Source organism: Macrobrachium rosenbergii, chromosome 8 (assembly GCF_040412425.1).
Source record: "Macrobrachium rosenbergii isolate ZJJX-2024 chromosome 8, ASM4041242v1, whole genome shotgun sequence".
Classification (NCBI taxonomy): domain Eukaryota; kingdom Metazoa; phylum Arthropoda; class Malacostraca; order Decapoda; family Palaemonidae; genus Macrobrachium; species Macrobrachium rosenbergii.
The window spans coordinates 48,558,512-48,584,211 of NC_089748.1; the positions used below are offsets into that span (position 1 = coordinate 48,558,512).

General features: G+C 36.1%; 1 protein-coding gene across 3 annotated transcripts in view; it reads right to left on the minus strand.

Moving 5' to 3' along the window:
- Nucleotides 1-438: 438 nt before the first annotated feature.
- LOC136840826 (kelch domain-containing protein 4) overlaps nt 439-25,700 on the minus strand; it is a 40,566-nt gene continuing 15,304 nt past the window's right edge. For 2 of the 3 annotated variants that reach the window (XM_067107754.1, XM_067107755.1), the window contains exons 2-11: nt 15,426-15,596; nt 13,991-14,107; nt 12,955-13,073; nt 11,600-11,766; nt 9,077-9,226; nt 7,838-8,056; nt 6,640-6,749; nt 5,550-5,624; nt 5,079-5,277; nt 439-2,182 (exon numbers count right to left, since the gene is read on the minus strand). In XM_067107754.1, the coding sequence (XP_066963855.1) occupies nt 1,998-2,182; nt 5,079-5,277; nt 5,550-5,624; nt 6,640-6,749; nt 7,838-8,056; nt 9,077-9,226; nt 11,600-11,766; nt 12,955-13,073; nt 13,991-14,074 (1,308 nt within the window). In that variant the 5' untranslated portion in view covers nt 14,075-14,107; nt 15,426-15,596 and the 3' untranslated portion in view covers nt 439-1,997. Of the gene's footprint in view, nt 2,183-5,078; nt 5,278-5,549; nt 5,625-6,639; nt 6,750-7,837; nt 8,057-9,076; nt 9,227-11,599; nt 11,767-12,954; nt 13,074-13,990; nt 14,108-15,425; nt 15,597-20,605; nt 20,840-25,700 lie in introns of those variants that run through there. The other variant, XM_067107753.1, reaches the window with a different exon arrangement.

A 25,700-nucleotide genomic window follows, 5' to 3' on the forward strand; every position in this document is an offset into this window, starting at 1 on the left:
GGAGTTAAGAAATTTTAATGTCCAAATTATTTTTAATACTGTTCCCCATTTTGATAAAAAACAGCTGACTTTTATCTTTAATTGTTGGATAAAAACATTATTTTCATTAAATTTCTTATTGCGGACCTTAGCATAAATCTCCATCAGTGTTATTTGATTACTTTACTGAGTATACTTTATCCCCAAATTATGAAATTACCTTTCTTGATCATGTAGCTGACTTGGTATTTTCAAAATTCAAACTGGATGCAAAAGCTTTTCTATTCAGCATGCTCATAAGTCTTATTTCACAGGATGCTTTATTGCATTTTCTTAGGAAGAAAAATCTAGGTTCCCTTGCAGTTATCCATTAGCATATTTTGGTTGTGACTATAAGAGTAAAAACTATGATAATCATAATTATGAGCATCCTTACAGAGGAGAAGCAAAATGCTGTGCAGTAGTATGTTATATATAATTCACAACAAGATATAAACAACAGTACATTGTGTATCATTTCAAAACCTTAACAAAGGTACACACTGGTATTTTCTTTTACAGTAACTGCCATTGCCTTCATCAGTGACTAATAAAGGTCTAAATTCCTTGAAATGAGAACAACTGATGTGCTGTTATATACCGTATACACTCGTGTAACGCACAACCTCATGTATTGTGTGACCCCAAATTTTCACCCATAAAAAATTATTTTATAATGTATCTCGTATATTATGCGATGTCCTTTTTTGAGACCAAATTACAATAGACTAACCACTTTTCCTACATCTCTTATCCCATCTTCTAGTTAAATAACTTAAAAAAATAACAGAATGGTTAAAAGTATCGTTAGCAACACTATCTCGTTGTGTGAACACGTACAGCCATACACAACCGAATGGGAAACAGCTGTTTTGTTATGAACAACCAAATCGGATAACAACAGCTGTTTTGCTTATTTTTCAACCATTGTAAGATAGTAAATAACTGCCCTATTTATGTTACAAATGTTGTTATGCAGAATAGGACTGATACATTTTTACATTACAGTACTGTATACCCTTATTCGCTTTAGAGAAAAGATTGGCAAGGAAATATACTACTAAATTTAAGCTGCTAGTTGTGGCTGAAGCTGAGATAACAATGCTCAAGCTGCTAATGACTGTACTGTAAATTATCATGCATCAGCAACATGGATGAAACTCCCCTAAACTTCGATATGCCATCAAAGTCGACCATTAATATAACTGGAGAGAAAAGTATTTTAATCAAAACTCCTGGACACTAAAGAACACATTTTACTGTTGTTTTAATGTGTAAGGCACATGGGACAAATCTTTCCCCCATGGTTACCTTTAAATGGAACTTGATGCCTAAACATAAATCCCCGAATAGTATCACTGTTTCACAAAAACCTAAACAATGCAAATGGTGCATGATCACTATGTTTGTATTTTATAATACAATAGTAATATGAGAATACTGTACATATGACATTATTGGATATGTGAAGTAAAGCATAACTTTTTAAAAGACCCATGGAAATAATATATACTGTATTCATTATGTTTGTATTTTATAATAGGATACTAATAAGTGTATATTACATAAACTAACTTTATATCTCATGTATGATACGGCCCCTTTAAATTAGCTTCAAAATTTGGTCTTCAAAGTTGCATGATACACGAGTATATACGGGATACAGTGTAGTGAAATCAAGGAAAAATATTTGTGTAAATCCAAGCAAAACATTGTAGTAAATGTTAAATAATGAGATATAGAAATACTTCTACTCTAACACAACTTAAAAAAACATAAAAAGTACAGTACACTGAAAGACAATGTAGATATGTTAAATTCTACATTTCAATAACTGCATTTTGGGGTGTGAAAAGGATTTAATTACAATACTTGCTTGGCTTCCTTCCACGTCAATAAGAATAAAATAGCATTGTATAAGCAACATTATTTTTGCTGGGAAACGGTCCACTTTAACCTCAAAATAAAATTATTGTCTGCTAATCAACATCCATGTTCTTATCTCCATTATCACTTTCTTCTTCTTTGTCTTCATCATCATCATCATCATCATCCTCATCATCCATATCATCCTCGTCTTCATCTTCAGAATCTGATTCAAACCATTCCATATCTGCTGGATCCAAGGGAATTATGGTGTTCCATTCTTCTAATTTATTTAAATCTGAAAAATACATATTGAATAGGAGCTGATGTACATTATGTACGCAATGGGTTTTGCTTACTAAATCACTAATAGTAATGTATAGTATGCAGCTGTGGCCAAAGATATTAAGTTCTCCCAGAAAATGTTCCAAGATATTTATTTGTATTTAATATTTCTTTACAACAGCATTAATTTATACTTAACTATTGCTTTACGACAACCAATAAAAGAACAAGATGTAAGTCCAGGAATTAGTGTTTTAATACAGAACTATAGTATAAAGCTTGGTAGCTATCACTCAAAGATATTATCATGGTTAACTTAATTTTGGATAGATAAAATACTGTCATCGATAATACTAAAACTAATAACCAGATCATTAAAAATAATAGCAAAATACTAGAAACTCTGCAGGCACATAATAACAATAACATTGAAGGTATTGATTTTAGTAATCTGTATGATACATTACCCCATGATCTTACAAGATGCACTGTTATAGTAAATATACTGACTGATTTAGACATACTATACTTACACCATTATCACAGTTAAATTTCTTAAAAATACTGAAATAAAATTCTGTAATAACAATAACTATATTCAATCTGATGATATAATGTAATTTACAGATAAAAATAGGTACTAATTATAGCCCTAATGTGAAAACTTATATTTATATTTTTATGAGTAAATTCTTACATCAAAATCCCTTAAATGGCTGACTTAGATTAAACAAATACAGATATATACAAGGTCTGGTATCACTGAAATATTTTTATGTCAATTCAGTATATTCCAGAGTACTATAAATTTCCATTTCTAATAATGACCATTATGAAACAGGTTCCATTTCTAATAATGACCATTATGAAACAGGATCCTACTTAAGATACTGACATTAAGATTTCAGTTTTGCAGTACTAAGACTGCAGGCTTTCTATTCTAATACAACGCTTGATGCAACTTCTGGAGTTATATGCTTGCAATTTTCTATATTTGCAAATATTTGTAAAGATGGTGAGTACTTTATTTTAAATTGTCAACTTCCTGTTAATAAACTGATTTATAATAAATTTCCAACAAAGTTATATAAGAAAAACAAATTTGAATTTAAGAGGACTTATACCATCTATAAATATAATTTCAAAAATGTTAGGGTGTTTAATGTTTCTAATATCTAAAACTTATTAGTTAGTTAGTTATAAATGATTTGTTTAACCAGACCTCTGAACTCTTTTAGGTTCTTCTCGGGCTGGAAAAAAAAAGGGGGAAAGAGTACATAAAAATTAAGTAGTTACATAAATAAATAAATAATAAAAAAAAAGGGAATTTAAAAATCAAGAGGGAAAGAGAGAAAAAAAATGGAAGGAAAAAAGGGGGAAGATTATATTTTACTTATCAATTTAATTTTGTTTAGAAGAGAATGATATTAATTGAAAAGTTATTACCTTCTGCTAGAATATCTTTTATTGATTTATTTTGTAAATAAGCATTTCTTTCATGATGCCATCTGGGACAGTCAATCAAGATATGTTTGATTGTTATTGGGATGTTACATCTTTCACAAGTTATTGGGTTTGTGTGGAGTTGACGCCAGATGACCATGAGTGAGTCTGGAATGTCCTATTCTGAGTCTTGTTAAAATTACTTCATTAATTCTTTTGCTTTTGCAGAAGAATGCCACTTTTAACTTCGTTCTGAATTTGTTTTAGTTTTGTTTTGAGGGGGCATCTGTCCAATCATTTTGCCAATCCTATAAATTAAGGGTTTAACTGATGCTAGCCAGTCTGATATGGGGGCTTTCGTAGTAGTTGGGGAGATTGTACAAGTCAATTTAGCAGCTTTATCTGCTTTCTCATTACCCTCAATGCCTACATGGGCTTATTACTCCTGTATTCTTACATATACAGTAGTTGCACATATATACATATAAATATTTGTTTATATTTACATAATAATTTCATTTTACTGGTACTGTAAGAAGTGTAGGACTACAACTTGCCATGGATACTGAAAGTGAACTCGATGTACAGGGAATGTATAAATATACATACATGCACCTCTTAAACATTATCTTCCCTTTACTTTTTTGCTTTTTATAATTTCTACAAAAACATGCAAACTGCACATGACGTATGTAGTAGTGATGGCTGGGCATATTAAAAATCTAGCTCTGCATACATCAGTAATGGCTTGTATGTTTTAGTTACTTATGTTAATGTTTTTAGTTTACTTAAAGTTAATTGCTGTACATCGCATTTTTCACTGATCTGCCACAAACATCACTAACGAATTCACTAACCACTGAGAATAACCTTTTTTCAAGAGGAACTGATTTTTTTCACCTGCCCTGGCCAGGAATCAAACCTGGGCCTTTGGTTTGGGTATTGTGATAGACAGTCAACTTAACTGGTCAGCTATGAAGAGATATTTAAGTTGATAACTTAAATATCTACCCTGCTGTACAGATCTCTGTTGAATTCAGGCATTGCCAATAGAATTGAGATTAATTCATATCCACCAAGATAACTGAATGAAGTCTGAATCACTTGGCTAATTATGAAGTTTTGTCGCATAAACACAATTATTTTATATTGTACCCCTAAATATTAAGCCACAAACATTAATTAATACTAAATTCACTATGCCCTGAGGATGAATTAAACCTGAGGCAAGTAATAATAATAATTTCTTTTTGGTCTAAGTTATTCCCAAGGTGTAGTAAATTAAATATTAAGTGACATTTGTGGCATAATATATCCAAGATTAGGCTCCTTTCTTCCTTTGTAAGTTGGTGGATATTTGTATATTATACAGATATTATATAGGTCCCCTGTTCGTTTTTTATAGTTTACCAAAATTCAATACCATATCCTTCATGTGACATGATGTTCAATAAAATTACACTTACCTAAGGAATAGAAATCATTTAGTGTAAGCTGCTTATCTCCATCTTCATACATTCCACCATACAAGTATAGAATTCCTTTTTTAACAACCATTCCAGCATTTATTCTTGGTGGTGGAAGAAATACATCCACATTCCCAGCTTCTGCGCCCGGGTTTTTATTCCCAGAGTCCACTCCTGATGGAGAGGGACCAACAGTCACCTGTTTCAAGGAAGATAACTTTAATACAAAAAATTCTCATGTAAGCATATGTGCAATTCTCTTGATAATCTTACAATGGTGAGCAGAGTGTCATCATCGTCTTTTAATAAACAGCTTAACCTGACCACTCACTATGATGGAAGTGCAATTAAATTCCTTATACCTAAACTTGTATCCATTATTGTCCCAATTTTTACTTTGCTCTGTCACTGTCAAGTAATTTAAGGGTGTTAGCTGATCAAAGAAAAACAGAAAAACAAACGTTTGCTTACCGTAAAAACACCATCATCGCTAATTACTTTTTCACCATCATCAACTTTCATGCCCTCCATTTTTTCTTCCACCTCCTGAAAGAAAAAACCTTGTGTATTTAGGTGGAAAATATATTTTGTATAATACCCATCACTACACTGGTAACAAAAAATATGAAAAAAATATTTTTAAAACACTCTTCATACTAAACCATTTTTCATATACTGCAGCAACCCCATAAGGGTAAGACAACAGAAGCTTGCTTCCAACTGTGCGCTTATCAAGGTTTCAAATACACAAGGCAAAATTCACAAACGAAAAAGGAAACACTGATAAAGTGAATGCAAACAATGAAATGAGTAATGAAAATAAATTAAATAATGACAGCACAGTGGATAACTTCACAAGACGTATATACAACCATGGAAATACACATTGGCGGGCTCTCAGTCTTGAATGGCATAAGTTGGTGTGACTGGTTACATCTTCACCCATAGTGAGATTGATTCAAAATTATCCGGTCTCACAACTACCACAATTACTGAAGCCAGAAAGATTTTATATTTCATTCTCGATAAAACTTTTTCCTTTCTATAAACCTTTAATCAGAGACGTGTCTGATTTTCATCAATACTATTTATGTATACAAAGCAATTTCTTAGATTACAAAAAATATGTTTACAATTATCTGTGCAAATAACTTTGTACAAGATTACTATTTAAACTGCTGTCTGGCACATTACATTATTTCAGTAATAAAATATAACATGTTACTTATAATCACAAATGCAGAAAATACAAGAGCTGTAATTAAAGAGTGCTACTGTAATGGAGATACAGAGAGGAATTCCAAAAATCTAAATGTACTTACAATAAATCCCCTGTGAAACAGAACCTCATATCAGTTGGGAAGAGTAAAATTAAAATCTTAAAATTCAGCTTTGCTTCAGTACTTGTTACAAGTATGAACAACAAAAGGAAGAACAATTTACATGAAGGTCAAAAGTCCCATATATCAAAAGGCTGCATGAAAGCCTTGACTTGCAAAATTTCAAAACAACATTACCTCCTGATCACCATCATCATTGCAAAATTTCAAAACAACATTACCTCCTGATCACCATCATCATCATCATCTTCATTCTCAGCTTCTTCACCATCTTTCTTTTTCCTGCGTCTCTTCTTTTCCATCCCCAATTCTTTTTTACCAGAAACTGTCACTGTAAGTAAATGATAAAATGATTATACAGATATGTACTACAGTAAAATGCTGTTTTTCAAACCTAATTTTTAAACCTATATCAGTCTCAAAAGAAGAATCGAGTCCTAAGAAACATGATAAAATCATTTCAGCAACTTATAATATATGAATAAAGTTAGAATACAGGCTACAATGGAGAAATTACATTTTAACACTAGCAAGAGTTAGCCAAAGTTGTAGATGCCTGAAGGAAGGAGGAGGAAGTACATAAAAGTCTCAATTAAACGGTTGTAATAGCAATTGTTATGCCCCAGTTATTTAAAAAAATTTAAACATCTTTGAAAGTAAAGGAGACGTTGTTGTTATAATGTAAAGCCATGCCAGCAGAAACCATAAGCATGGACTGTAGATGGAACAGTAATTTTCTCTTCTTTGGAGTGTCCAAAAGTTTACTCACATTAACAATAACGCTTAAGTGTGGATTATACCAGGTTACTGCTTTCTTAATGCCACACTAATCAGGCCTATACATGCATAACACATATACTAAATATATGTGTACTGGCCATATGTCAAAATACTAAATACATGTATGTATATAGATTATATATTAAAATTTAATAACTTTTATAATAATTCAAATAAATACTTGTTAGTCAATTATTATTTTTCTCAATTAAAACCTATCATATTTTTCTAATAGCATTAGTAAAAAATGAAAATTTAATTAGTAATATTATAAGATGGAGTTCAATAAAATTTTTCAAATTTTGGGTTTTGGGGTGTACTTAAAAATACCATATATAATACATTTTTTGAGACATCACTGCCTCCCCTTAATAGTATTATGTCTTAGGGAGCTTTGATCACTGCTGCTGCCATTCTGCCTGGTTGGGTGATTTTCCTGTAATACTGCGTTCACAGCACTTTCAGAGCCTTTCGTATATAATGTACACTGTGGCATGGGCATGTGCCCTTTCAAATGTTAATGAATATTTTGTTAAATTTTCACTGGAATATTTTTTTTTCTACCCTTAAATAAAATGTGCAGATTTTCATAATCAAGCCATTAATAAATACAAGACGATATTCCCAATTATTACTAACCTGGATGCCAAGTTGGTTTCATCAGGTCCAACAAGTGCATATCATTGTAAAATACACCTTCTAGTTCCTCCTCATCATCCACTTCATCATAAACACCACCAAACAATACAGCTTTATCGCCTGTTGTGAGAGCCAATGAGAACCCACATCTTGGAGATGGTTTAACTCCTGCCTGCTTCACAGACTGCCATTTCCACTTCAGGCCTGTTGTGTCATGTTCTGAAAACAAGTGTTAAGATTAGATAGTGTACATACTCAAAAACCATATAATATAATAGCTACACAAGAATTATTTATAAAACAGATTATACATTATCCAAATCCTCCCTAAGAAATATATCTGAAATTAAATCATTGTTATTCTTTAACTATAGTACTAAAAGATATGCTAACACTTAATATAGCATATTATCTGAGAAGAATTATTCACTACACAAAAAATAATCCTGAAATACTGTACTGTATCATATAATAAACCTCCAAATGTGGGAGCCGTCTACTCACATTGCCTACAGAATCGAAATTCATCATGCTACTTTGACTCGTGCAACCCCGCAAATGGATGTACATTATTGTGCGTCTAACAGTTGTCCAACTCTAAAAAAATCCTACTGGCCACCCCTTTGAGAGTTAAGTAACTTGATCTGGTAGTCTGGTAAATCTGCTAAATAACAATAATGATAACTGGCTGTATGACTAGTGTATCTTTCTTCCTTCTTACTCTCACATGATACTTTACTGCAATACTGTTATTTATGCTACATGCTATAAAAAATATATGCACCATTACACTATGTAAAACTCCTTATGTTACCATAATTTGCAACTGTACTGATCAATATACATTAGCCTACAATCTCTATATCTCTGTGTGCTATAATTTTAAATTTTTACCATACTAAAGATATTCAGAATTTGGGCAAAATACATAATAGTACAATATGGCATGTGCACTTTATTAAAGATTATGAAAGTTCAATGTTATTAGAGGCAGGCTGAAGGATAAGCAGAAAACACAGAAACGAAACTGATAAAAGCTTGACGTCAAAGGGTAAGCCCACTGCCAATAACTGTGGTTGACGACTGCAAAATCTTGTGGTGGTACAAACCTTAGCCATCTCTTTGAGCCAATAGGGTGAACTGCATCTAAGAGGTTGAATAATTTCATATTTAAGTAAAAATCATCCAAATATGCTAAAGTAATAATGCAAACAATTTTCAGCATGAAATGGTACTTACTGTCTGGTGACAAAAAATACATATCAGTGTGTGTGATGCCTTTATCTGCATCCTTTTTAACCTTTTCTTTGCTGTATCCTCCATATATTAACACACGCCCATCTGATAAAGGAACCATCGTGCAAGCAGATCGTGGACATGGTGCATTGCCTGAAATACACATTAGATAAAGAGTTGCTGAAAACCTGACTCTTGCTGGATCATCTTTCAAGTACACAGAATAAAAGAGATGCTCTAATATTTAACCATACAGGCATCAAAATAAGCATCAAATAGATCATAATTACAAAATATTTCCTCATTAAGTGAGCAAGCTCCTAAACATTAAAAAATATAACATTTTTGGAACAAAATTTTATTTTTTGGTATGAACCCATCACTTTGATTGCCTTCAGGAGTGTCAGCTCCCTTTTCATACAAGCTCAAAATAGGAAAAAAAAGAGTAAGTCACTGTCTGCACATCTAGGCTCCCAATTCCCTCTTCTGGCAGAAAGTCATTACAAGTGCTGTTTAACCACCACTCGGCAAGCTCTTTGGGGCTGGGATGAGAGCAAATTGTAAAATGATGAGATTGTACAACAAAATCAAATCTTTAAAAATTTTTATTTATTTTGGCAATAAAAACACATCTCTCTCTAACAGCCTAAGTAGCTATTTCAGTGGGAGTTTTGTTGCCATTTGGACATTTGATTCTCAGGGACTTAAGAGTCAGAAAACTACCGAACTACTGCCTGGAAGTCCTGGAAATCTGGTGACCAACAAGGTTTCAAGAAATGGGCTGACACTTTGTTAGTAAAACTATTGTCTGTACTACAGTATTACTCAATTAATAGTGGACCAGTGCAATTACTGTTCATCCACAAGACAGAAATGAGTATCCCCAGCTGATCATGATGAGCAACGAGTACCCAATATCAGGAGGCAGAGGAAGAGAAGTTGTCGTCAGGATCCTTTTTAAGTAGTAATAGTGTGGCCAGTAGCTACAAGAGGGCCAACTGAGAATGTCAAAGGAATTATTATTATTCAGAACTCTGAATATGATAATTCTCATATTCCATATTTCTTTCAGAGGGCAGAGCTGTAGATACAGCCCTACTTTATGAGCTCGATGTTGCAAGTCTGGAAATACTATCAAGAACTCTTATTGGCTCACCACCCCTTTCTAGAGGCATTCATCCAATAAACAAAAGTTAATATTTGTATGTTTGTTTGTGTTTGTACGCTACAGAAATCCAACCCACTCGACCAATCTAGACAAAATTTGGAAAATGGCCATCATTTGACCCAACTTAGATAACAGGGTATGTTTCAAACCTGTACCCCCACCCCCGTCCCTTCCCTTTGCAACTTATGTGGTAAATCAACTCTACAGGTTTATCATACCTCATTTCATGTACTTGAGACCATAGAAATATATTACTGAAAATGCTTTTCAGTCACCATGGTAATACCTGGATAAAAGGGACAGACAGCACAGTAATATCTGGATAAAAGGGGCAGTCACCACAGTGATATCTGGATAAAAGGGACAGTCACCACATTAATACCTGGATAAAGGGACAGACAGCAATACCAATAAAAATTTCAGACAATATCATCTGTGCATGGAAGGTTCTTGTAATTACATTTCTTTGGTGCTACAAACAAAAGGAAATCAGCACTACCAGACAATACAAAAATCACTTATTAGGTCAAAATACCAAAAAATGAAAAAAGTTGAGTATAAGAACGATGAACATTATACAAATCCATGATTTCTTGACAAAATTTTAAATTGTCTTGGGAACAAAATCTATGCATAAACAACAAATGAGATGGGTTAAGAGCTGGGGCTTATCAGACTCTAGGTGTGTACACACTGCTTAACTGACAAGAGACTGGGGCTTTTCTTCTCCTCTAGGGTCAATTTGTCTGGGAAAATTTTATGGCAAACGAAATGGCATAAAGTTATGGGTTTGTTATCAATAAATGCAAGTGATATCACAATAAACCCAACCATGACTGAGAAATGATTTGGTGTTACCATGAATAGGGGTTGCAGAAAAGACAACAAGAACACTGGTGGCAAAAACGTCTCAAGGAAAATTCAAGTAGTTAAGAAAGACAAGGCAGGAAGAGAAAAAACAAGATGCAGTTGACAAAGCAACAACTAAAGTTTTACACAGATAATATAGGGTGAAATAAATGGGAATCTTACCCCATTTGTAGAGGATCTCAAGCACTAGAAAAGTTAGGTCTTTGTCTACCAAATGTGTATTTGGTCTCCAATTCAAACTGGAGTGTAAAGCTATGTAAGACATGAGTCCACTAATTTCACAAACAGAATTACTTGAGATTAAGGTATTCCCATTCAAACTGAAATTATGTAAAACAAGGACCCCACTGATTGCACAAACACAAAATTGCAACTATAGAAAATGCAATAAGACTTAGAGAGTTCCATGGTTTTGGGCAAATTCATGAAGCTTTATGAACATTCATGCAACAACTGTAGCAGGCTACACATACATTACAGTTACTTACCTACTACATCTAACTTATTCCATTTATATGTTTCAAGGTTGAAGGCATAAACATCATTGAAGTATTTGTATTCTCGTGTATTGTCATTAAATCCTCCAAAAACAATGATCTGCTTTTTGACAGCCACCATTCTATGACCACTTCGGGCTGAGGGACCACCAACTGCACTATAAAAAAAAAAAGCAATTAAAATGCAAAGGTAATATCACTCATGTTCCTTTTATACTCCCAAGAAATGCTGCATTTCAAGCTTCAAAAATGAAGAGGCTTTCTAATACTATGAAATCTTCCACATTCCAGTGTGAAACTCTACAGTAGTTCAAGCAAAAAATTTGTAAAAACTTGTGCAAGCCCAACATCTATCCATTCTTTTATACTGATGGATACATAGCTTGCACCCCTAATGAAAATGCAACTCCCTTTGAAATTAATTTCTCACATAATTCCTTTATTTTGATTCCAGGGTCCTGATCCTACTACTATGCTCTTCTGTAATCCCATGATCTCCCCCTTATTTTCTGGTCTTAAATTTACTAAGTCTTGTAGAGATTCTAACTTCAAGACTAATGACAAATATTCAACTCTCACTTTCTAATAAACCTTGTGCCTAACTCATTCCTTTTAAGTCACTTGTATAATCCCTACCAATCATAACTTTCCATGTGCTATACACCACATACTGTAATGTACCATACAGTAGACAGTACATTATGTATAATATTACTTAATTCTTTGTATACTGGTTTTACTGACTTTAATAATGTGCTAATACAACAAATTATACCTTGGCAAATGTTTACGTAAACAGCAGACTTGTATATACAATAATAGTTCTCATTTAGGATGAAAACTGTCCAAACTTTCAATGTTTTAATGACAAGTTCTACAACATCCATAAAAATTGTTTGGTCCTTAATCTTTGCATATGTTTTACTGACTTTAGTACTGTGTGTACAGCAGAAAATGGGTACACGATGAACAATAAACAAAAGGAAGGGTTCAAGGCCGGCCAGCTTAGACTTGGGGTTCACAGTAAGTTGGCATTAGCCTACATGTACATTTCACTCATTTTTGGCATTTACTCTGCTTACTATTTTCCACTTATTGTACAGCAGTGAATGCATTAACCATTTACTCTCCAGCTATGAATACATTAGTTTACGTAGTTTAAGACCTTTCTATGTACTGACATAAAGTGCAATAAAATAAAAGGGGTTAATAACAATGATCAATGAACATGTACCTATGCATATGTAATTTTTCTTGTTTTATATCATATACTGTTTATATTTATTATTACTTATACAGTATGAGCATATAGGCAGAAATAATATAAAAATATTCCTTTCACTTACCCAATCTTTTCCCACTTCTTTGTGTTGAAGTGGAAAACCCACAAGTCCTTAAAGTGATGAAACTGAGACTGACTTTGTGATGTGAATTCACCCCCAAAAATCCACAGCTGCCCTCCTCCCTGAAAAATATAAATGTAAATAGAGAAGAGCCCTGGAAAATAAACAAAGGAAATTATAAAAATCCTCCAAAACACTCCCTAACTGTCAAAACAAATAGTCAAAACAAATAAAACAGTCAATTATCCAAATAAACACAGTGCAGTAATTGCTCATTTGCTGACAGATACAGCCACTCTTCAGGATCAGACTAAGTTTACTACTGTATAGGTAATTACCAACACCTAGTGATTGGAAAGAGAGAATAATGCATAGTGTTATGGATCACAATGATTACATAATCCAAAATTGTTAAGATACAGATACAGCAAAATGTTTCTACGAAACAAGACTTCTAGTGTGATTCAACCACCTGACATGCAGAGAATGAATAGTTCTTCTCAACATTAAGCATGAATACTCTTCTGTGAATTTTGTAAGGGGATAACTACTACTGCAGATTAGCTAACATAAAATAATGGGTTTGTTTGGTAACAAAGACATGATCTACATGATCAGCCAAATGTAAGAAAAGAATATCCATGAAATGCAACAAATTCCACTCTGGTAGAACTTGGATACATTTCCAAAGACGAATAATAAGAGCAAACACTGAGCATTAGTTTGAGATGAAAAGACATAAGGAAGATTTAGGCAACAGAGATAGGAGCCTAAAAGAGGAAATGTACAAACACTTCAGCAAAAAATCTATTGTAGCAAAATCTATATATTTCAGTTTGTTTAAGGATGCACAGCAAAAAATCATGCTATGCAATGCAACAGTTAATGTACTGTTTGAATATATGTTCTTACAGAATAGCAAAGGGCTTAGTCAACCTAGAAGAAAATCATATGGGATTTTGGTACGAGATGAGTTTGTTTTTGTGTTTGCACGAACAAGGTCACAATTAAAGTAATCTTAAAGCAATGCAATACTAACCTGTGAAACAGCAACAGCTTGGTGTGCAGCTCTTGGTGTTGGGCCTCCAGGACTACTAACCTTCAACCATCGATTTTGTTTCATAGTGTAGAAAAACAGATCATTATATAAAAACGTCTGGAAAAATAAAAATAAACACATTGGTATACAATACATGCTTGAAATTAATATCTGAATTATAAAATATGCTCACATCAATGATTATAACCTATAGCAACTCTCAAGTATTTTGCAAAACTATGAAACACCAATTATATTCCTGACTGGATGTTGAGTGGTGCTCACTATTCATATCAATGCCTAAGCAGGCTGCCCTGTAATACCTTTCTTATTCAAAACACTGACTGGTAAAGACATCAGATCTATTGTTAAACAAACCATTCATGAAATGTATCTTAACAATAGACAAACCATTCATGAAATGTATCAAGTTCTGTTCTGATGTGCTGCTCTGGCTGTGCCCAGCTGGAAGTCTCCAAGGAGGAGGTAACTATCCACGAGTCAAAGTTAGCATTAAGGGATTGGGTTGTGTGGGTTATTCATCATATACCCATGAGTCAGACACCTAAGATATCAAGTATTCAGTGCCATTTTGGATACTGGAGATAATGTAAGTTTCATTAATTAAGCTTAATCTGGCAGATCAAGAAATTAAACATTAACTGGTAACTGAAGGTTCAGATAGGAAAGTACCCAATGCAGGGTACATTTAATTTTCTGTTTAAACTGATGGTTTCCTACTTATCCAATTTCCCAAAGACTTCCTGGATCTTCCTACACATCTTCATCCTCCTGCTTATTTTTCTACTACTTTATGACCAACTGTTCCTCATCCCCTCTCATCACATGGCCAAAAACCATCTCAATCCTTTTTTCCCAGCCTATTGATACCACAATTCTATACCAATTCCCCATTTTTAATACAATCATATAAGAACCATCTATATTCTTACACCTATATGGTCTCTTCACATGGAGACCATTCTTAAGGACACGGTTCCATTCATCTTTGATCTAGACCATACACATTTACCAAAGATACACTAAGATGCATCCAAGTACCATGCAAGTGGTACGTAGACTATTATGACTGTAAAACTGAAGAAGAACAAGACTCTACCACTTGTTTTACAAGGAAAAGAAAAATAAGTTGGAGTGAACATCAACATACAATAACACAAGCAAATTGGCAGCTACTTCCATTTGAACAATCTACCCCTTACTAGCAGCAACAACAGGACTATAGAAAAAAAAAAGCAGTTTCTATACTGTATATGTATGAACATTACCTTGAACAATAAAGTGTTATACCTAAAGTCTGACACAACTTTTTGAACAATTTTATATTGCAGCAGATAAGAATAATAGAAAAAGTTTAAAAGTTAAGCAATTAACACTCAAAATCACCGATAGCTGGAAACTTCACAACCCTTACTTTGCTGCCGTTGAAATATTCGCCACCAAAAAATATCAGTTGATCTTTATCAGGGTTAGCAGTGAGTGTAAATGAGGTGCGCTTTGAAGGCGGAGGAACCAACTCTTCTGTAACAGCTGTTTTGGCTTTATCTTCCTCAACAAACTTAGCAATAAGAGCATCAATGTCTTCCTGTAAAGAAAAGGCAGTAAAAATACTTATATCTGTCAAAAATTATTTCCATCTTACTGAACACCTGCAAGAATTCAATTCAAATGCCTGTCTTTTACAATAATAAACTACAGTATTGACTAGCATGGAGTAAACATGCTAATAAAACAACTTGAGATTATAAGTACATTTCTTTCCTAGAATAATTTCCTAGAAAAAAATTATCAGCAATATTTATACCACCCTTATTGATACAGTCACCACCCTATTTAAATCATTCAAGTTATGAACAAACAGGATCACAAGTTCAAATTTTGCTCTGCGCACCTATTTGGCCAGAAAGAATTTTTGCAAAGAAGAACACGAGGAAGAAGAACCTTAATTCCTTCCCTGATTATCCAGAGTACTCTTGTGATTAACTACCATGTATTCTTACAATCACGAGAATACTTGTCCATACTCATGAAATATTACTACTAATTTCTATCTTCCCGATTTAACTCGTTGTGATGAATTTCCATTTTCTCTACTTCCTCTACCCATAGGAAATGTTTAGTATGTATTTTTCTCAACAGATGGCGGCGTGCACACTTACTTTATGAAGTAACAAAGTCGGACGCTGCTCCTGCGAAATTCTCTCCAAGTTCATAATTTTCAAAGCATGAATCTAAATTTTATTTTCTTATTTTTACTTTTCAAGCATCGAAAGTAATTCTTTATAATACTGCATGATTTAAAAATGCTGTGGAAATAATATAATCTATGACTCACGGGTTAACTCTGTAAATATCAACAAAAATTTTGCTCTATATATTAAAATCCAACTTATGAACAATTCAAGATAAGGAAACGGCCGTCCGAAATGGAACTTGTTCATTAGGGTGGTGTCTGTACCTCACATCAAACCTATAGTAAATACCAATGCATTAATCTACAAACATTCATTTAAAATATTTACAACTCTTTACATGGTCCAGGGTTGGTGATTTTTTTCTTAATAAAAAAATTAAAAAATCAGTGATTTATTTGATTTTTTTTATTTGTTAAATGTTTTTTCAATTCTTTTATTCCTCAAAACCATACATGACTATTTACTGTACTTATAGTTCAGGTTGAACTTGAAAGCCACAGCCCAGATTCCAGATACATACTTGTTCAAGGCCTGCCTGCTTAGTAATGCACCCCAGTGTTAGTTAAGGTAGAGTTTCCAGATAGCACTTTTTTTTACTGATTATTACCTTATTTATCAAACAGAAAAATCTATATGATTATTCAGATGATGCCTTATTTACACTTTACAGTAAATTACCTAAGTCTTTGAAATACTGACTGCCAAGTTAGAGCAAACTGCTGAGATTAAAAATAAAAAAGCTAGTTGCCAAGTCTTGGCTGTTTTGGTTGGAACTAGGAACAAAAGCACAAGCAGTTGGCCAGTGGCATTTGCCCAGTTCAGTGGTACTTTGACTCATGTATTTAGTTACTAAAGTCCTCCTGCTTTTTCTGCTTCATCAGAGAGAGTGAGATTCAAAGAGAATGTATGACCTGCAAAATGTTCACTCTTTGAAATCAAGTGGCAGGCCTGTGAATCTCACTTTCTCTAACTAAGCAGGAAAAGCAACAGGATTAAGTTTGTTCAGGTAGCAGTTGATAATACTGAATAACGTTTCAGGATGAATACATATAAGCCTATGCTGTAACTTCCAAGATGAGAAAAGCAGGAAGACAGAAAGATATCATTTGGACTGAATTTGATGAACTGGCAACAGACACTCAAAAAAAAGGAGTCCATGCAAAATGTAAAGTTTGTGGTAAGGAATTGCAGGGCTTGGTGCAATGCTTAAGAGAGCATAAGCAGAAATGCAGTGGGCCACAACAAGAATCGCAAAATCTTGAAGAAGAAGCAACAGACGGTAATTCAAGTTCTTTATTACAATACTCTGTTTTCAGTAATTTCCTGATACCATAATAGTTGTCAAATAAGAAAAAAAATAATGATAATTTTTCGTATTAGGATACCACCTGTTTTGTAAGGTTATAAAAAAAATTAACCTGTATATTTCACAACTAGCCTAGCCTAACCTAACCTAACCTACATTAGCTTAACATAAATTACCTTGCTCAAATTAACCTAACCTGAAACAACCTGATGGTGTCCTAAGACTTAGAAACAGGTTAGGGACAGAAGAAGCAGCAAAGTTGGTTTTCACTTACAAAAATCACAATTCGGGCTCTCAACAGAAATCTTAGTAAATCTGGTTAGTTCTAAAATTTAATTTTTTTCAGTTTCCAGTTCTGAACATTGTACTTAAAATCATTTTTTCTTTTGGCCCCGTTCAGTCTTAACACAGAAACAGGTTAGGGACAGAAAAGCCAGCAAAGCGTTGGTTTCTGGTTAGTTCTAAAATTTCATGTTTAATTTTAAAATTTTATTAAAAAAAAGTATCCACAAGGTAATTTTAGTTTAGTTTGAAGCAAGCAGCTGATGGATTTTAAACTTTTATTTTTTCTATTACTAATGATTTTTTTTTTTCCAGTTCTGGCCTAAAGTATGTACTCACAATTTTTTTTATATCAAAATGAATAGATGCAGCACAGTTATGCTTAAGCTTTTGTTAACCTTCAAACCATATTTTTCAATTTGTTTACTTATTCCTGACAAAGATGCTCAACTGGCTGCAAATCACAGTTATGTTATGTATACCTTAGTTTTACCAGACCACTGAGCTGATTAACAGCTCTCCTAGGGCTGGCCCGAAGGATTAGACTTATTTTACGTGGCTAAGAACCAATTGGTTACTTAGCAACGGGACCTACAGCTTATTGTGGAATCTGAACCACATTATAGCGAGGAATGAATTTCTATCACCAGAAATAAATTCCTCTAACTCTTCATCAGCCGGCCGGGGAATTGAACTCCGGCCCATCGAGTGACAGTCCACAGCTCTACCGACTCACCCAACAAAGAGCTGCAAACCACAGTTACTGGCTGGGTGGAATTCAGTAAGATGCACACAACCTCTTGCAAGATTTGTGAGCTGCATCCCTCAAACTTTGGTACTTTACAGAGATTGATGTAAATGATGACCCAGCACAAAAGTGGTATCCTGGCTTTATTGATCTTCGTACAGCTTCTGATAAAGTTTTGCTAAACTACAGTACTTCCAATGATTTACAGTTCACTGGGACTGTTAATGAAGCCCTTGAGCATTTGATATTCTACTTGCATGACAGAAATTACTGTGTGCAGACTGGAAGAGAAGTACTACAGGGAAGTGTGTTAAATCCTATTTTGTATTTATACTGTACAGTACACTTGGTCAAATGTACTACAGATACAACCTACCTGCAGATGACACCAAAGTTTATTCTAAATAAAAAAATACACCTGGGGTGGCTGAGGTGGGATTATGATAGAAGTCTGGTTTGAATACTTAGAAAAACACAAATTACTTTTAAAAATTTGGCATTTGTTCCTGGGGAAATACAAACCAATGTCTTTTATGTATGAGAATCTCATTATGTGTGAGAATACTCTCTCATCTGACTGGCAAGTTCAATCTCTACCCAAAGATACCATACTCCTGGTCCAAATGTAAGCACAGGACCACTGAATCCTATAACCTCCTGTATTATCTGACATTGCTCTAAAGATAGGGTAGCATAAGTATTAAGGCAACTAGTATCTGGGTCAATAATAAAGTGATTGCCACACACTCTGCCTTTGTTATAAAATGAGGGTTGGGGGGGAGGAGTCACAATGTATGAGCTGAAGCTCTAAGATAGGTGAGGAAAAATAAGAGCGTAAAATGAAAGGATGCATTCTAACATCGCCATGATGGCCTAATTCTGCAAGTTCTGATTCTGAATGTTTAGTGGTTTAGTAATTTTTATAGTAAGCCATAATTGTATTCTGGAGTTAAAAATCTGATTATCCTATGTATTAAAGTGGGTTCTGGCTGTCTCTAATGTTCCTTTCAGTAGTAAATTAGTAGGCTATGCCTAGTTTTAAAAATACTGGCCCCTCTCATATCCTACCGTTATCTGGACCACAGATGGAGACCAGGTTTTTGGGAGGACGGACAATTCATGAGTGAAATACATGGATGCATTCTAACTTATCCCTTACACTTTTGCAAGTTCTGATTAAGATTAAGTTATTAAAGGTTTTCAAAGTGACATTATGACCTAGATAAATATGGACCTAATAACTTAGGCTAAATCAGTGAAATCTTACTGTTTAATTTACAGAGCCCTCAATTAGGCTAGGTGGGGGATGTCAGTAAGAATAAAACCATGGATTAAAGGTAAAAATGCATTTCAGTTCACCCACATGACAGACGGGAATTCCATGTCTCACATTTTCACTAGTATAGGCAACAAAATATTTTATTGTGCTGATTATAACTAAAATCTTGAGTGATATCTACAAACATTACATATACACGTAATTAGTGTCAGTACATCGTTAAATGAGCGCTGGGAAGGAAGTGTTCAATCGCCAATCAATTTTGTCTCAGCATTTGGGAAGAGTGAAGACGCCACTTTGGATTCCAAATTGCCTTCAACACCTATTTTACGAAGCTTTAATCTTTTAAAAGGTTTTCTTAGAGGTTTAATTTTTTTGTTATTTCTTCAATTAAATATCGAGTGAAAAGTGAAAATTCTGCCACCCATGTGTCTCAACCCCAATCATTTACCTTACCCAGACTTATCCTTGCCTAACCTACCCTCAGATGCCGTGACCTAACCTGGCTCGGAGGGCTTCGCTCTCTGGAATCCCGTCCCCTTCAACAAAAGATAAGTGTTCCCTCACTCTGCGTTCTATGTTCAGGCCTAGGCTAAGGGACACATTAAAAGACAGGAAAATAATGATCAACTCTGGAATGCGATTATGATTCAAAGTAAAAATTCACCGAAATTAAGTAAAAATTTACCGAAATTAACAAGTCATAAAACACACGGCTGTGAAACTTTACGCTAATAGAGTTCAAGTTTGCTTATCTGTTATTGTAAACTGATTCCACTCTGACCTCTCCTCTTGCTGCCATTTCCTTCTTCAACTTTTGGTTTGCCTTCTTTTCAGTTTTAGTCGCAGTCTTTTCCGCTCCTTTCCCTTTCTTCTTGTCTTTTTTCCCCATGATTAATCAAGAACCAATCCTCAAGAAACTGTCAATCCTATCTTACACCGAAATATTATATATATATCGGCTTCGCTCTTCACGTGTTTCAACGTCACAAAAGCAAGAGTTTGTGCGTGCAGGGTAGGAGTGTTAGTAGTAGTAGACGAAAATTGTCTTTGAAACGGCTCCCTCGCTTGTTCTATTCCTCCTCATCTTATGTTTGGTTTATATTCTCTCTGTAATACCATATAAATTTTCATGAATTCTTTCTTATTTTCAATTTCTTCTCTCGACAGATCTTTATTTTCTTGATATGGCTGCTGCACAAATCTATATCCAGTGCTGCTCGTTTTCCGTTTCAAAAATTCTGCCGTTTTCTTCATAAGGTAAACAAAGGTCAGTATTGAGTACTAAATGGCATGTATATTCGGAGTGCTGAAAAATTCCAAATACAAGGTTTTAAGTATCTTTTTTTAATTTATTTCATGCAGACCAATCTTAGTAGCTTAGTGCGAATGAGCATCATTAATTGTAGCCTATTGGTTTCTTTGTGGTTCAGTAATTCTTATCATATTCATAGGAAATAATAAAAAAGTAAAGGCGAAATTATGACTTCAGTTTCATCATCGTCGGAAGAATTTTACATTCGCACATGTTCTTGGGAATCATGTCACAGCAGAATAAATTATCTCGTAATTTAATGCATGACTGATATTGATTCTCTTTAAAATGATACTGTGAGAGAGGTGCAAAATAATGAGCAGGAAGACGAGTACTGCTAGTTTAGTGATGTTGTTTCAGATTTAGCTGGCCTTGTGCCAGCACGGGCTCTTGCTCCTAGAGCAGCCCGTAAAAGTTTATTGATGTTGTTTGTTGTTTCAGATTTAGCTGGCCTTGTGTCAGCACGGGCTCTTGCTCTGAGAGCAGCCCGTAAGTTTATTGATGAAGCGAGCTGCTTATAAAGTGAGATGCAGACGTCTGCGTAGTTCGCAGAGACCGCTGGTGTACAAAGATTTACAGGTGACCTGAGGTCAAACTAATTTCTTACAAAACAGGACAGATTCATACAAAAAACACAGTGATCAATAATGTCTGACACATAACATAAATAACTCGTTACTTGTACATAAAGCATGATTGTTTAGAAAGACAACATATAAACAATTTACAATGATGATAAATATATATTCTGATCGACCTTAGGTCGATGTGAAGGCACCGCAGAAAACGGGAAGTTCTCTACAGAGAACGCGTTGAGCGGGGACTTTACAATACTTTCCCCCCCCCCTCCTCAAGACGGAGGCAACATCTGATTAAACCAGGTATCTCCTGGGGCGACGAAGGGGGCCTCGCTTTCTCGATATCAACTGGAGAGGGTGGTCGCCTTCCCCGGTGTCCTCTGCAGCGGTTTGTTGGGGTGGCTTTCTGTCCGGTTTCTAGGTTTTCCGGGGACGCCCACGCCTCCTTCCTGTGCCTGGGGTTGTCTGAGGGGCTGCCGCATCTTGCGGGAGATCTTGGGGTCCGCCTCCGTTACCCTCCTCCAGGAATGCGGGTTTGAGATGATCTATTGATACCCAGTCTCCCCGCCCATGGATGGATATTCGGAATGCCTTCTTGTTCCTTTCCAGTACAAGGAAAGGTCCTCTGTAGGGTCTAGTCAAGGGTGGGCGTACAGCGTCGTCCCTGACAAAGACGTGGGTGGCGGGGGACAGCCCGGGGAGCATGAAGGGGGACGTCCTGTCGGTGAATGTCTTTTGGCAGAGGGCGAACTTTCCAACCCTATCACGGAGCCTCTGGGTCCCTATGTCGTCCCTGTTCTCTGCAATGAATTTCCCCTGGACTACCAGTCTCCTCGTAGACTTTTCCCGCTGAGGATGGGTCGCCGTTGGCTCTGGGGGGCAGTCCTCAACCCGAGGAGGACCCAGGGCAGCTGGTACTTCTAATTTTCAGAGGAACAACGAGCCATGGGGGACGCCTTCAGAGACCTGTGGAACCTTTCCACCATTTTGTTGGCAGCGGGGTTGTAGGCGGTGGTGCTGCTGTGAGTGGTCCCCATTAAGTGTGCCAGGGCGGTCCACAGCTCGGACAGGAAAATGGGTCCTGTCTGTTGTTATGGCGTCTGGGACACTGAACCGGCTGATCCAGCTGGAGAGGAGGGCTTCCACGTATGCACTGGAGGTGGCTTCTTCCATGGGCGTAGCTTCGGGCCACCTGGTGGCGCGGTCGACAATTGTCAGAAGGTATCTGGCTCCTCCTGATGGGGGAAGAGGACCCACTACATCGATGTGGATGTGCCCAAAGCATCTCTTTGGCTGGGGGAGTTTGCCCACTCCCGATTCGGTGTGCCATACCACTTTGCTTGCCTGACACTGCATACACTGTCTTGCCAAGGCTGTCGTGTCTTTCTGTATGCCGTGCCAGACGAACTTCTCTGTTAGCAGCCTGGCTCTTGTCCTTCTGGAGGGGTGGGATAGGCCGTGGATGATGTCGAAGACCAGCCGACGTCTGGAGGCGGGTACCAGGGGGCGGGGGCATCCGGTGCTGACATCGCTTAGTAATGTTAATTCTCCTGAGCCGAAGGGCACGTCCTTCCACTTCAGCGACGTGATGGCTGTGAGGTAGGCTGGGGTCTCAGGATCAGCAGCTTGTTCGCGGGCGAGGTCCTCGTAATCGATCCCGAGCTGTACGGAATTAATCTCGATCCTCGAGAGGGCGTCAGCTACCGGGTTCTTCCTGCCAGGGAGGTATTTGGTGGTACAGGTGAACTCCACAATGGCTGCGAGGTGCCGCTGCTGCCTAGAGGACAATGCATCCCCCAGCTTTGTGACGGTGTGAACCAGTGGCTGGTGGTCGGTCCAAATTGTGAAGGGCGTCCCCTCCAGGAGGAACTTGAAGTACCGTACTGCCTGGTATGCTGTGAAGAGTTCTCGGTCGAAGGTGCTGTAGCGGGACTCTGTGGGGTTTAGCCTTCTACTGAAGAAGGCGATGAGCTGAGGGGTCCCTCTGATGACCTGCTCCAGGACTGCTCCACAGGCGACGTTGCTGGCGTCCGTTGTCAGCTGGAGGGGAGCACTGGGGTCCTGGTGGGCCAAAGATGTTGCTTTAAGTTAAGTATACCTTAGTTTTACCAGACCACTGAGCTGATTAACAGCTCTACTAGGGCTGGCCTGAAGGATTAGGTTTATTTTACGTGGCTAAGAACCAATTGGTTACTTAGCAATGGGACCTACAGCTTATTGTGGAATCCGAACCACATTATAGCGAGAAATGAATTTCTATCACCAGAAATAAATTCCTCTAACTCTTCATCAGCCGGCCGGAGACTCGAACTCGGGCCTAGCGAGTGCTAGTCCACAGCTCTACCAACTCGCCCAACAAAGAGCTAAGATGTTACTTTGGCGAGGGCGGCCTTCGTCAGGAGGAAAGCCTTCTGCTGGTCGGGTCCCCTCACTAAGGTCTTTTGATCACAAAAACATGGAAATAATTATGAATTAATATTCTTTATTACTATTCAGTGCAAATAAAGATATATTTTGCCTAAAGGCTACAAGATTTTAAGCTATTCTCCTTAATCTGCCTGGTAAAATAAGTGTCAGACAAATGTCCAAACCTGACATAAATTTTAATGTAAAACACAAGTCAAATCCTTAAGTAGACAATACAGAGGACTTCGACTGAATAAAAATTTGTTACTGGATATTCAGCACTATCAAAGATAGACTATGCTAGGAAGCTATCAAAGGTAGACTATGCTAGGAAGCTATCAAAGGTAGATTACGCTAGGAAGCCATCAAAGGTAGACTATGCTAGGAAGCTATCAAAGGTAGATTATGCTAGGAAGCCCTCAAAGGTAGACTATGCTAGGAAGCTATCAAAGGTAGACTATGCTAGGAAGCTATCACGGGTAGATTACGCTAGGAAGCCATCAAAGGTAGACTATGCTAGGAAGCTATCAAAGGTAGATTATGCTAGGAAGCCCTCAAAGGTAGACTATGCTAGGAAGCTATCAAAGGTAGACTATGCTAGGAAGCTATCAAAGGTAGACTACGCTAGGAAGCTATCAAAGGTAGACTATGCTAGAAGGTAGATTATGCTAGGAAGTTATCAAAGGTAGACTATGCTAGGAAGCTATCAGAGGTAGACTATGCTAGGAAGCTATCAAAGGTAGATTATGCTAGGAAGCCCTCAAAGGTAGACTATGCTAGGAAGCTATCAAAGGTAGACTACGCTAGGAAGCTATCAAAGGTAGACTATGCTAGAAGGTAGATTATGCTAGGAAGTTATCAAAGGTAGACTATGCTAGGAAGCTATCAGAGGTAGACTATGCTAGGAAGCTATCAAAGGTAGACTATGCTAGGAACCTATCAAAGGTAGACTATGCTACAGGTAGATTATGCTAGGAAGCTATCAAAGGTAGACTATGCTAGGAAGCTATCAGAGGTAGACTATGCTAGGAAGCTATCAAAGGTAGTCTATGCTAGGAAGCTAACAAGTCCTTCTGATACAGAAAATTCTGTAACATACCATACCATAGATCTTCGATTTTGCGAAATATACTGAAAAGTAAGTATTGCCTTAAACGTGCTTGCAGTCCTATCTGGTATATAGCTTTGGCCTTTTATCGACTATTTTTCGCTTTTGATGTGCTGTTTCACCTTACTGCCGCTATAGACATCTATTGACACTAAAAGTAACTATTATATAAAGAAAAAAGAAAACAAATAAATGGTACCTGACAACGTTTTTTGTTTTCGTCCCTCAGACATTGCTTCCGATTTTGCATAAGCCACACTTTATACTTCATCAAATCTATACAAAATATAATTAATAAGCTTTTCCACAATTCTCGATATAAATTTAGTCCATTTTTATACCAGACACTATTGCAACAAATACAAAGTCAAACAGTAACTAGCAACTTTTGTAAAATTAAGACAGTACTCGCTCAACTTTTAAAATTCTCAAAAAAAGTGTTAATCACGATAACATAGAAATGATAATAAAA